Below are 13,095 nucleotides of genomic sequence, written 5' to 3'. Positions count from 1 at the left end.
GCCTCCCAAAGTGCTGGGATTAAAGGCATTAGCCACTGCGCCCGGCCTGTCTGATTTCATAGAAATGAAAAACTTTTGTTGGACCAAAATCAACACGAGCAATGTTGAAAAGAAAAATGACGTTTAGGGAGAAAATGTTTTTCACATATATAACCAGAGATTAATAACAAGTCTATTTAAAGACGTCTTTAAATCACCAAGAAACTCATAATCCACTCCATAGAAAATGGCAAACCATATGAACAGATAAAGAGGAAGAAGTTTAAATGACACATACCCTAAACTGCCAGTCTGACCATTAATCAGGGAAATGCAGATTGAAACAAGGTGTCATTTCCCGGCTAATTTTGTGGTAACAAGATGAGGTAAATTGTCCCAGGAGCTGGGGAGGAACCGCTGCTCTAGGTAGGGGAACAGGAGGTGGCACCACCCACACATACTATCACATATCGGCCCTGACATCAGTCCCGTAGCCGTGCTTGGACTTGGGCACAGGTGCAGAGACGTCTGAGCTGAAGCCCAAGGGCCTCGTCCTGATCATCGTCCTGTCCTCTCCTGACGCGCACTTCGGAATGAGCAGAACATCTGCGTCCCATTTCTAGTGCCGTGCATGGAAAACAAACCCAAGTGATCATGTGTGGATGCTCTGTGTGTGCGCCAAAGCCTCCGCCTAAAATCAGGGGAGAGATCTGGCTTTAATGCACCCTGTTGGAAAGGACAGAGGGACGAGAGGACAGGTGGAGATGCTAGTCTTTTATCCATGCTCCATGTTTTTCTCCAAATTGCTTGTGTTTGAAATTAATACATTGAGATATTCAGATAATAGGAAAATGTGGAATAAGATGAGAGAGTTTTGGCAGGCTGTCACTAACGTGCCCTGCTTGCTTGTTCGCAGGTATGGATCCTGGCGGGAGCCAGTCAACCCCTATTATGTCAATGCCGGCTACGCCCTGGCCCCGGCCACCAGTGCCAACGACAGCGAGCAGCAGAGCTTGTCCAGTGATGCAGACACCCTGTCCCTCACAGACAGCAGCGTGTAAGTCCCGCCCCGGATCCCCTGTCCCTCACAGACAGCAGCGTGTAAGTCCCGCCCCGGATCCCCTGTCCCTCACAGACAGCAGCGTGTAAGTCCCGCCCCTGTCTCTTATACACATCTAGATGTGTATAAGAGACAGGGCTCAAACAGTGCACCCAGTTTAGCCTCACGAGTGCTGGGATTACAGGCATGAGCTACTGTGCCTGGCTGGTTTGTTCTTTTCATTTGCCTATCTTTAAACATTTTTCCAAAACCTGAATTTCAGATGAGCAGAACAAGTTGTCAGATTTTATTTCTGAACCAAATTCAGCCAGCCCACATTGCCATAGGTCTTGGCCCCTTCGTTTTTCCCCAGGTAACTGTGGTGGTGCGGGGGCAGCTCCCTGCCCCTTCCCGGCAGAGCTGCTCTGTGTGGCTTCTCCTGGTTTCTTTCATCCTCTTTTAATTTTGAATCTTCAAAATAAAATGTTGACTTGCTTTTAGCAGCACCTCACTTGAAGTTATTGGAGTTGAAGCAGTGCCTGCCATGGCCCTGAAGCCTTGGGCCAGATGGTTGGGTGCAGAGCAGCCCACAGAGCGCCTGAGCAGACCACGCATCCTAGCATCTGGTTTCCCTCTTCCCCAAAACTGCGTTACTACAACAAAAATTAACCTGCCAACTCAGTTTTCTCAAAAAGTCTCCTAATTCTCTCTAAGAAAAGGGACATATGTTTCCTAAAGGGAGGACCTAAAATAAATAGATATTTTTTTTCCTCGATATTCTGTTCATCTTGGTTTGTACTGAAGTGTTTAACAATTTGGCATGTAAAATTGCTACACATACTTGAAAGTACATCAGAGGTAAAAAGTGGACAGGTGAAGAGCATCATTCCGGTGGGGCAGCTGGACTCTGCTTTTGTGCTGGGGGCGAGCTCACAACTGTTCCACATGGCGCTCCAGAGGCTGTGGGCTGTGGACACAGATGTGGGGACAGTGCCTTATGCACAGAGGCCTGTGAAATTTCCCCATCCAAGTGTCACGTCTGGGAAACCAGTAGAGTGGTGGCTTCAGGGCCCTTGAACAAACCCCCGAGGCAAGTGTTAGGTGAGTTGTAGATTCGCTTGTTCCTGACGCCCACCGTGACCAAGCCAGACCTGGACTTGGCTCACCATTGCCCACAGCACTTAGTGGTGCTGTGACAGCTGAGGATGCCTCAGGAGGTGCCGTGTCTGCCATGCAGCCCTGGGTTGGGCGCTCTCTCACGTTGCCCTGTGTTTCCTGGCAGCTCTGGGAGGCCCCTGGGTGCGGCACGGATCCATGGAGCTGCCATGCTTCTGAAGGCGGCTTTTCCTTTCTTTCTTTTTCTTTCTTTCTTTCTTTCTTTCTTTCTCTCTCTCTCTCTCTCTTTCCTTCTTTCTTTCTTTCTTTCTTTCTTTCTTTCTTTCTTTCTTTCTTTCTTTCTTTCTTTCTTTCTTTCTTTCTTTCTCTTTTCTTTCTTTTCTTTTCTTTCCTTTCTTTCCTTTCTTTCCTTTCTTTTTTCTTTTTTGAAACGGAGTCTCGCTGTGTCGCCCAGGCTGGAGTGCAGTGGCGCGATCTCAGCTCTCTGCAAGCTCTGCTTCCCTGGTTCACACCATTCTTCTGCCTCAGCCTCCCGAGTAGTGCTCCCAAAGTGCTGGGATACAGGTGCCCGCCACCACACTCACCTAATTTTTTGTATTTTTAGTAGACAGGGTTTCACCATGTTAGCCACGATGGTCTCAATCTCCTTACCTCTTGATCCGCCCATCTCAGCCTCCCAAAGTGCTGGGATTACAGGCGTGAGCTACTGCACCTGGCCCGAAGGCAGCTTTTCTAATAGCGGGGAGAGGGCGAGGGCTTTCTTGAGGGATGGTTGTGAGTGAGTTATCTTAACCCTGGGGTCATTTTTCAGACCATGTATAATTTGACTTATGTGTTTTTTATGATCTTCTAAAGGGTTCATAAAGAAAACGTGTTGTGGGCCGGGCGTGGTGGCTCATGCCTGTAATCCCAGCACTTTGGGAGGCCGAGGCGGGCGAATCACGAGGTCAGGAGATCGAGACCATCCTGGCTAACACAATGAAACACCGTCTCTACTAAAAATACAAAAAACTAGCCGGGCGAGGTGGCGGGCACCTGTAGTCCCAGCTACTCGGGAGGCTGAGGCAGGAGAATGGTGTGAACCTGGGAGGCAGAGCTTGCAGTGAGCTGAGATCGCGCCACTGCATTCCAGCCTGGGCAATAGAGCGAGAGACTCCATCTCAAAAAAAAAAAAAAAAAAAAAACCTGTTGCGAAAGAGCTACCTTGTGCCTCCCTCAGAGACCACACTGCCCTGCCAGCTCCTGGAGAGAAGCAGAGTGTGCAGCCTTGGCATCTCTTACCTTTCCATGGGGCGCTGGTTGTCCTGGCTGCTCACTGTGCAAACCTTGAAATGTTTTTGGTCCATTTAGCAATGCCCTCCAAGGCAGGCACACTGCACCGTGGTCTAGGCCACAAGCAGGGACCAGCAAACGTTTCCCATGCAGGGCTGGCAGTGAGTATGTGAGACTTTGCAGCCACATGCAGTCCCTGTCACAGATTCTTCCCCTACCCTTTAAAAGTGTGTAGAAATCACTCTCAGCTGTCAGGCCCTAAAGAACAGGCAGGCACAAGGAGGCTTTATGGAGGTGCCCAGTAAACACCAGCTGGGAGGGTGCGTGTCTGGGCACCTGGGCTTTACCGTCACATGTGAACCTTTGTGTGTACATGAGTGTGCACGTGTTCCCCTGCACACATATGGGTGCCTGCATCACCCGTGTGCACGTGTCTCGGTGGTGGCTCACGGGTGTCATCACCATTGCCTGCTGACTGGCGGTCGGGGCCGGCAGCCCTACTGGCACGGTGCTGGCCCTCCTGCTCCTCTCTGAGTTAACGGCTGCCTCTTTCTCCTGGACAGGGATGGGATCCCTCCGTACAGGATCCGTAAGCAGCACCGCAGGGAGATGCAGGAGAGCGTGCAGGTCAACGGGCGGGTGCCCCTCCCTCACATTCCCGTAAGTACTGGTTCTGCGGCCCTCAGCCCATCGTCCTCCCCGCTCAGCGTGCGCCTGGTGAACTGGCGCGTGGGAAAGGCACTTGCCAGACTTCCCACGAGCCGGGCTTACCTCTAGGCGTAAGCGTGTGATCCCAGAAACATCTGCACGTGGCCAGTCCCTGAGGGCGGCCGGGAACATCAAGTCTCAGGCAGCATTTAGGGCCCAGAGGGAGCTGTTCATTCAAGAGGGCCCCCACGCCCTGAGGCCACACCCTCCCTGGTGGTAGGAAGTGTCTTGCCTTGTGAAGTTGGGTGCTTCCCCTCAAGGGGAGAACTCTGAGCCTTTCTCATGACTCAGAGCCCAGACCTGGCCCCTGCACAGCGCTTGGGGAAAACTTGGTGTTTTTGTGGCTGTACGAGGGTCACCTCTGGGTGAACGTCTTGATTTTAAAGCTGCCTTGGCTTTCGCTGTTGGATAGAATAATGGTGCCTTTGCCCAGTCTCGGGCATGGGGGCTTGGCTGGTCATCAGGTCACAGAGCTGAGTGCCAGCTGGAGCCCAGCACAGCCTGACTCTGTCTCCAGAGCACTCGTGTGTTGATGAACAGGTTAATGATCTGTCCTTATTTTGATGGGTTGACTGAACAGGAAGGATGTTTATGAGAAGGTGAGAAAAGCGGTGTTTTTTTGTTTTTTTGTTTCTTTTTTTGAGATGGGAGTTTTGCTCTCACTGTAAGCTATGCCTCCTGGGTTCACGTCATTCTCCTGCTTCAACCTCCTGAGTAGCTGGGACTACAGGCGCCCGCCACCACACCCGGCTACTTTTTTTGTATTTTTAGTAGAGATGGGGTTTCATCGTATTAGCCAGGGTGATCTCAATCTCCTGACCTCGTGATCCGCCCATCTTGGCCTCCCAAAGGGCTGGGATTACAGTGTGAGCCACCGCGCCCGGCCTCAACTGTGTTCTCAACCCATTGTTAGCCACGGTGCCTGAGGGTGAACCACGTGACCATATGAGTGTCTGTGCAGGGAAGTAGGCATTTTGAGAGCATTGACAACATTGACATTGAAATCTTGGTCAGGATTTCTTAGCCTTTTAGATTTTCTGCAGACATCAGTTTCCAAGTCAGGAATTTCTTTATGGTTGAAAAGAAAGGATGTTGGTTTTTTCTCACTTCTGAGAAGATGCCAGCCAACCCTTGACTCAGGTTTGGCTAAAACTAGGCGCTCATGGTGTCTACTTAACAAAAAGCAGATGATATTGTAGGCCATGTGTGGGTGCGTGCGTGTGTGCGTGTGCTCTGGAAGGTCTGGGGCCCTGCCTGCCAGGCATGGCCGAAAGCTATCATGAGGTCACGGCTCCTGCACAGCCACCGGCCTCTGATTTTCAAGTCACAGATCCCAAACGTCCAGAACCCGCAGAGCCGCCCTGATGAAGGAGGCCCGAGAGACAAGACAACTGAGCGACCACAGGCCCAGGCCAGCCCTGTGTGCCCCTGAGGATGGGGCTTGAGTGGGCTGAGACCTGTGGAAGGCTTCTGTCCACAGGGGTGCCCCGATTTTGGGGTGCTGGTCAGAATCTTCATGTGTAGAAAGTGCATGTCACGGACTCTGAATGAGGGGGCGTCAGGCAGACAACCTCCCCTTGGAAGGGTCAGGAAGGACAAAAGCTGAGGAGTGCGTTGGTGCCTGGAACGTGGACCTGAAAAGACCTCTCAGGATGCAACACAGAGAAAAGAGGAGGCCGGGCCGGGCGCGGTGGCTCAAGCCTGTAATCCTAGCACTTTGGGAGGCCAAGACGGGTGGATCACGAGGTCAGGAGATCGAGACCATCCTGGCTAACACAGTGAAACCCCGTCTCTACTAAAAAATACAAAAAAACTAGCCGGGCGAGGTGGCGGGCGCCTGTAGTCCCAGCTACTCGGGAGGCTGAGGCAGGAGAATGGCGTAAACCCGGGAGGCGGAGCTTGCAGTGAGCTGAGATCCGGCCACTGCACTCCAGCCTGGGCGACAGAGCGAGACTCCGTCTCCAAAAAAAAAAAAAAAAAAAAAGAAAAGAGGAGGCCGATGGCGAGTCCCTGGTGTCATCAGAACCTTCCAGAACTGAGGGAAGCACAGAGCCCTCAGGTCCTGGAGGGTCACAGTTGAGTCACCGGGAAGATGAAGCCATCAGAGGCGGCAGGCACAGTCAGGAGCAGGCCCTGCCACATGCCGCACTACCAGAGGGCCCTTGTGTGGTGGGATGGGGGCCACTGTGGGTTTCTGTGTGAACAGCCTGCAGCAAACGACCTCATCAGAGGCTCTGTAGGAACCTGGATCGAGTCCATGTGGCCTGTCAGGCGGGGCTGTGGTTGGAACCTTCGGTGGGCAGTCCCTCACCCAGAGGCCCACGTGAGAAACCTACAGCACGAGCACAGCTGCCCGGGGCCTGCTCACTGCTGCTACTGGGAAATTGCACCTGAGGATGGTGGTGAGCCGAGGCGGGGAGGCCCAGGAAGCCGATGGGCTAGCAGGACGTGCCATGGCTGCACTGCCCACTTCTGCTCTGTTGAGGGCCTTGCTTTTGCGAAAGCTATGCTGTTTCTCTGGTGGGTCCATGGTTCTGCAGCAGGCACAGCAGGATAGGAGCAGCTTAGATGCTCATAGGAGCAGAACCCTGTTGTGGCTGCACCCATGGATGTCCAGGCTGCATGCCCCGTGTGAGACTTTTTAACACCTGACCATGAGAGGTGGAGCAGGTTCATCCCGAAACCTCCCCTCCCCCAGCTGTCCGTGGAAAAATTGTCTTCCATGAAACTGGTCCCTGGTGCCGAAAGGTTGGGGGCCGTGGCTTTGCCGCATCTGGTCCCAGAATCCCTGGTGATCTTTGGCCTTTGTAATTACTTTGAAGTTTCACGTTTTCATTTACTTGGCTTTTTCCTTTATGGTATTTTTTTCTGTTCCTCCAAAGCTGGAGAGGTTGCCATTCTCGTAAATGTGATGACTCTGACAGTTTTGCTGTTCTCAGAACCGTGGTGACGCAGCCTGCAGGGCCACCTGGAGTCTTTTTATGGAACTCGAGTGGCGGCCTGAGTGCTCCTCTTGGCCCCTCAGCTGTGCTGCTCTCTGGAGTCTTATTTTTTATTTTTATTTTTATTTATTTATTTATTTTTTGAGACGGAGTCTCCCTCTGTCGCCCAGGCTGGAGTGCAGGGGTGTGATCTCTGCTCACTGCAAGCTCCGCATCCCAGGTTCACGCCATTCTCCGGCCTCAGCCTCCTGAGTAGCTGGGACTACAGGCGCCCGCAACCACGCCCGGCTAATTTTTTTGTATTTTTAGGAGAGACGGGGTTTCAATGTGTTAGCCAGGATGGTCTTGATCTCCTGACCTCGTGGTCCCCCCACCTCGGCCTCCCAAAGTGCTGGGATCACAGGCGTGAGCCACCACGCCCGGCCCCCCTTGGAGTCTTTTTATGGAGCTCGCGTGGCGGCCTGAGCACTCCTCTTGGCCCCTCAGCCGTGCTGCTGTCTGGGCCTGATGATGGGCTTTTCGTCCTGCTCTTGGTCTCTGTGGTGCTGACTGTTCAGACCATGAGTGCTCCTGTCTGTGCCTCTGGCTATGTGCAGACACAGCAGCTGTGGTCCCTGCAGTACTGGCAGCTCCCAGTCCTGTGTGTGCCACTCCCGCCTTTGCGCCTTGCCCAGCACTGGGCACGGAAAAGCCAGCATGGCCCCCCAGCCTCCGGGCCCCGGCTGCAGCGGGAAAGGGTGGCTTGTTAGTTCCTTGCCATCTGTATGGATGCCCTGCTGTCCACACATCTGGACACACCGGCCCATGTCCCTGCTGGTGCCAGCCCCAGCCATCCTCATCGTCTTCTAGAAGCACTGGATATTCATCCTTGGCTCCGGGACAGACCCTTCCCGACACTGGGCACGGCCGAGACTCCAGCAGTGACTTCTCCTAGCTCTGAGACATCACCCAGTGCCCTGGGCGTGCCCTTGGCCCCTTCATACTCCCATGTTCCCTGAAGTGAAGCCTGTGGTTCCAGGCCCAGCCTCTCTCTGAGCCCCGTCTACTGTGGAGCATCTGAGCCCGGAGGAGGCCCTTTGTATAGCTTCCGTGTCCCGTCTCGCCCCATCGTTCTGAGGGTTAGGTGCTGTTTCTAGTCTCATTGTGTAGATGAGAAACTGGGGTGCACAGAGCCAGGACTGCACCAGAGCCCATGGCGGAAGGGCAGGAAGGCCACACACACGGAGGGTCCCACCTCCCTGCTGCCACCCTGCTCGCAGTCACAGGGGAGCTGTCCCTGGCTCCATCCCTCCACGGCTTAGACACTGGTAGCCTGGATTTTAAAGCATGTTTTGCCGTGAGGGATGTTATTGGAGCAGCTGGCAAAATTGGAATCATATCTGCCACATGATGTTACTGTATCGGGGTCAGTTTTTTTAACCATCTATATTTGTACTGTGGTTAGGTATGAGAGCGACCTTGCTTTTGTTAAATACACTCTAACTGGTTCAGAGCAGTGAGCGTGCCTGTATGTGTGTGCGCCTCTGTGTGTGTGCCTGTGTGTGTGTGTGTGCCTGGGCGTGTGCCTGCCCATGTGTGTGCCTGTGTGTGTGCCTGTGTGTGTGTGTGTGTGCCTGCCCGTGCGAGGATGATAAAGTACTTATATGGCAGAATGTCAGCCCTTGGGGAATCTGAGTGAAGGTGGACGGGAATTCCTTGTTCTATTTTTGCAGCTGTTTTGAAGTTTGAAATTTAAAATGAAGTACCCTCAAAAGTTACACAGCGCCAGGCATGGTGGCTCACACCTGTAATCCAGTGCTTTGGGAGGCCAAGGTGGGAGGAGTTCGAGGCTAGCCTGGGAAGCAAGACCCCCATCTCTATTTTTTTTAAAAAGCTATATGGTGCATTACTGTAAAATACACTGCAGATATATTGTCGTTATTATTATTATTTTGAGACGGGGTCTCACTCTCTCACCCAGGCTGCAGGGCAGTGGCGTGAACTCGGCTCACTGCAGCCTTGATCTCCCAGGGCTTGCGCAATCCTCCCACCTCAGCTCCCAAGTAGTCGGGACCACAGATGCCACCACACCTGGCTAATTAAAACAAAATTTTTTTTGTAGAGACGAGGTCTCACTTTGTTGGCCAGGCTGGTGTCTAATTTCTGACCTCAAGTGATCTGCTCGCCTCTGCTTCCCAAAATGCTGTGACTATAGGCGTGAGCCACCACCTGGCCTTTACATTCTTTTAAAAAGGAAAGCCCGCCTTTCCCGGACCTCCCCTGTCCTCCAAATCCTGTGTGTCCTTCCCTGCCCTGGGGCCTCGGGGGTCTTCTGCTCACACCCGCTGCGGGCGCCTCCTCGAGTGTTTCTCTGAAGCGGATGGGGAGCGCTGGCTGTGTGTCCTGAAGCTGCCCTGCTCAGGCCTCTTGATCTGGTAGTGGGGAGATGCTGGAAAGCAGCAGCCCTGTCTCCTGGGTCTGTGGGGGAATGATGGACAGACTAGCCGGACAGGAAAAGGGGGGCCGTGAGGAAGTTGATTCCCAACTGAAAGGAGGAAAAAGTAAACTCTTGCTTTAAAATACAACAAAGGCTGGGCCTGGTGGCTCACACCTGTAATCCCAACACTTTGGGAAGCTGAGGCGGGCGGATCACCTGAGGTCAGGAGTTGGAGACCAGCCTGGCCAAAATGATAAAACCTCATCCCTACTAAGAATACAAAAATACAGGTGCGGTGGCGGGCACCTGTAGTCTCAGCTACTTGGGAGACTGAGGCAGGAGAATCGCTTGAACCCGGGAAGCAGAGGTTGCAGTGAGCTGAGATCGTGCCATTGCACTCCAGCCTAGGCGACAGAGTGAGAGTTCGTCTCAAAAAAATAAAAAAATAAAATACAACAGAGCTAGCACACGCCCTTTCCCTTCACAAAGAAATGTTTTGGCAGTGACCTTTCAACCCCCATGCCTCACAGTCCTCTCCCTCGCAGCGCACGTACCGGGTGCCGAAGGAAGTTCGTGTGGAACCTCAGAAGTTCGCTGAGGAGCTCATCCACCGCCTGGAGGCCGTGCAGCGCACACGGGAGGCCGAGGAGAAGCTGGAGGAGCGGCTGAAGCGCGTGCGCATGGTGAGTGGGCCTCGGTGGTGTCCTGCTGTTCTCTTACAGCTGGGATGTCCTGATGATCAGGACAGCTTTGGCCCCGATTCCTTGCGGGGATGCCCAGGGCTGGCCGAGGCCTGCTGACCCATGAGGCCTCCCTGCTGAATCCCCCATGCCCCTTTCTCCGCAGCCGAGCCCCAGCTCAGGATGGGATGTCCAGCGGCCCCATCCCACCCTCAGAGGCCCAGAGACACACCTTGGTCACCCGCATTGAAGGGGCCGGGGGTGACACAGCTGCCTGCTGTACCTGGTCCTTTGTGGGTAGCAGGGCCACAAGCTGAGGCTGCAGCAGGTGATTGCAACTTCTTCACCCCATGAGGCCGGCAAGTGGGATGAGCATGTGCAGAGCAGGAAGGGCTAGTGGCATGCAGGGGTTTTCTTCTACGTGCACTCAGGGGCTGCGATGCCTGAGAAGTTCCACCACCTCCTGGTCACTCTTGGTTCCTTGAGGGCCATGGTGCACGAGCCTCTAGGCACTTGTGTTGTAGGTCTCTTTGCTGAGTTCAGCTAAAGACAGGTCCCTGTCACATGGCCACGAAAAATTAGGCTCACAGACAATTTGAAGGGTGAGAAGGACAGAGTTTATTGGGTGAAAAGGTAAAAAGGGAAACAGGCACGGTGGCTCACACCTGTAATGCCAACACTCTGGGAGGCTGAGGCAGGCGAATCACCCGAGGTCAGGAGTTCCAGACCAGCCTGGCCAACATGGCGAAACACCATTTCTAATGAAAAATACAAAAATTAGCCGGGTGTGGTGGCAGGCGCCTGTAACCTCAACTACTCAGGAGGCTGAGGCTGGAGAATCACTTGAACCTGGGAGGTGGAGGCTTCACTGTGCCGAGATTGAGCCACTGTACTCCAGCCTGGGTGACAAGTGAAACTCTACCTCAAAAAAAAAACTTCCCACAAAGCCAGAGTTGTGCTAGTATGCTTCCTGCCTGGCAAATTGAATCCCAGGTTCCACCCAGGAAGAGGCGGGGCCAGGCTCCTCCCCACTGCAAATGGCGCAAACTTCTGTGGCTCCACCCCAGTGTGCGCTCCTTGCAGTGCGCGGGCGGCCTGGAGTTTCTCTGGAGACCCCTTCCTACCTGGATGTCTCACTTGCGGAGCTGCCCTTGTGGGCTGGGCAGGCAGTGCACACCAGTGACCCCAACACTGCGGGGGGCTGAGGCGAGTGAAGCACTTGAGCCAAGCAGTTTGAACCCAGCCTGGGCAACGTGGCAAATTCCTGTCTCTAGAAAAAATTTCAAAATTAGCCGGGCACAGTAGCACACACCTGTGGTCCCAGGTATTCAGGAAGCTGAGTTGGGAGGATCACTTGAGCCCGGGAGGTCAAGGCTACAGTGAGCCGAGGCTGTGCCACTGCACTCCAGCCTGGGTGACAGAGCAACCTGCCTCAAAAAAAAAAAAAAGCTGTTGCTTTTCTCTTAGCCAGATTAATTCCTATGGGAGGTAAATGGGCACCATCAAGTGGAGAGGGGGAGGTCCTTCATTCTTTCAATATTCGTGAATATGAATACTTAGAAAACGTATACACTTCTGAGCATTTCCATTCACCTGATCCGTGATGTAAAATGCAGACCCTCAGCTCTCCTCAGACCACAGGAGACCCCTTGGTGCACCCACTCTTTCACCCACAACCCGGGTGAGCTGTGCCCTGAAGCCTGGAGATGCCACCATGAGGGTGGATGCAGGGTGCCGCTGGTAACTGAGCTTGGAAACCAAGCGCCGGGCACTGTGTTGAGATGGCGGGAAGACCTTACACAGCTCAATGAGTAGCTGAGATTCATGTCGGGGACCAGGTGTGGTCGCTGCAGGTGGTGGAGCTCTCTATGAAGGGGTTTGTGTGAAAATGTCTCACACACACACATCAATTTTTTATCCTTGGTGAATTGTTCTGCCACCATGTGGAGCTGCATCCTCTCGTCTCCCCTGGCCCTGGGTCTGAGGGTCACTCTCATCTGGGTAGAGCACAGGTGTGAGTGGTGCCAGCTCCAGGGCTCTGCAGGTGCCGAGTTCACCTTCTCCACAGTCCCCCAAAGAAAGGACTCAGGGAATTTGTCCTCCAAGATCCCGAACCTAGCCAGGGCTGGCAGGACCAGCATCAGTGCCATGTGGTTCCTGTGGCGGTGAGTGAGGCCTCACCTTGCAGACCTGGTGGTCACTGGAGCAGCTCCCTTGCTTCCTGGGGTGGCCCTGGGGAGGCTGGCTGTGTGCACGTGAGGTCAGCGGCGTTGGGGCCTGCCTGGGGGCCTTACTGGGCTGTTGTCTGAAAACCAAACATTGGGAACAGAGTTGCCACAAATACGGAAACGTCAGCAGGCCACACCCGGGTCCACGGGCTGTGACGTCAGCATCATCATTTGGGTGGCAGGTGAAGGTTACCAGCCCTTAAACAAACATGCTCACAAAAGAAACGTAGGAAAGGAAAGTCTTTGCTGTTTTGCTGCCGTGTTGGCCTCTGTAATTTTCTGCTGATCTTTGTGCCTTGACCCATTCGCAGTGTGTGCTTCTGGTAGGGCAGGTTCACATTTTGAGTGAGACTTATTTTAAAAAAAATTTTTGTAGAGATGGAATCTTGCTATATTGCCGACACTGGTCTTGAACTCCTGGGCTCAAGTGATCCTCCTACCTCAGCGTCCCTAAGCACTGGGATTTCAGGCATGAGCCACTGCACCCAACCTTGGGCAGGACATGTTAAAGGCAGGTGTAGCCACAGGTGCTGAGTGTGTGGCTCTCACCTCTGACTCTCAAGGCTTCCCCACCCCATGGAGTCCTGGCTCTCTCCCAGCAACAGGGAGCACGGCAGAGTCCTGGCTCTGTCCAGCGCCACCAGGCCCCGGGAGTGGTGGTCCTTCCCTAAAAGGAATAACTCCAGATTTTTGTTTTTCTTTGTTTTGTTTTTTC

At 53.5% G+C, this 13,095-nt stretch overlaps 1 protein-coding gene across 1 annotated transcript in view; it reads left to right on the top strand.

Annotated features, from left to right (window-relative positions):
- The window catches only part of AXIN1 (axin 1), an 80,602-nt gene that overhangs the window by 42,199 nt on the left and 25,308 nt on the right, over window positions 1-13,095 (top strand). Inside the window, exons 2-4 of the mRNA XM_011966880.1 lie at window positions 896-1,036; window positions 3,970-4,066; window positions 10,018-10,155. Of these exons, the coding sequence (XP_011822270.1) occupies window positions 896-1,036; window positions 3,970-4,066; window positions 10,018-10,155 (376 nt within the window). The remainder of the gene's footprint in view (window positions 1-895; window positions 1,037-3,969; window positions 4,067-10,017; window positions 10,156-13,095) is intronic.

Source organism: Mandrillus leucophaeus, unplaced genomic scaffold, assembly GCF_000951045.1.
Source record: "Mandrillus leucophaeus isolate KB7577 unplaced genomic scaffold, Mleu.le_1.0 Scaffold78, whole genome shotgun sequence".
NCBI lineage: Eukaryota > Metazoa > Chordata > Mammalia > Primates > Cercopithecidae > Mandrillus > Mandrillus leucophaeus.
Note: the sequence above shows the minus strand (reverse complement) of the source record. Positions and strands in the feature narration are given on the sequence as shown.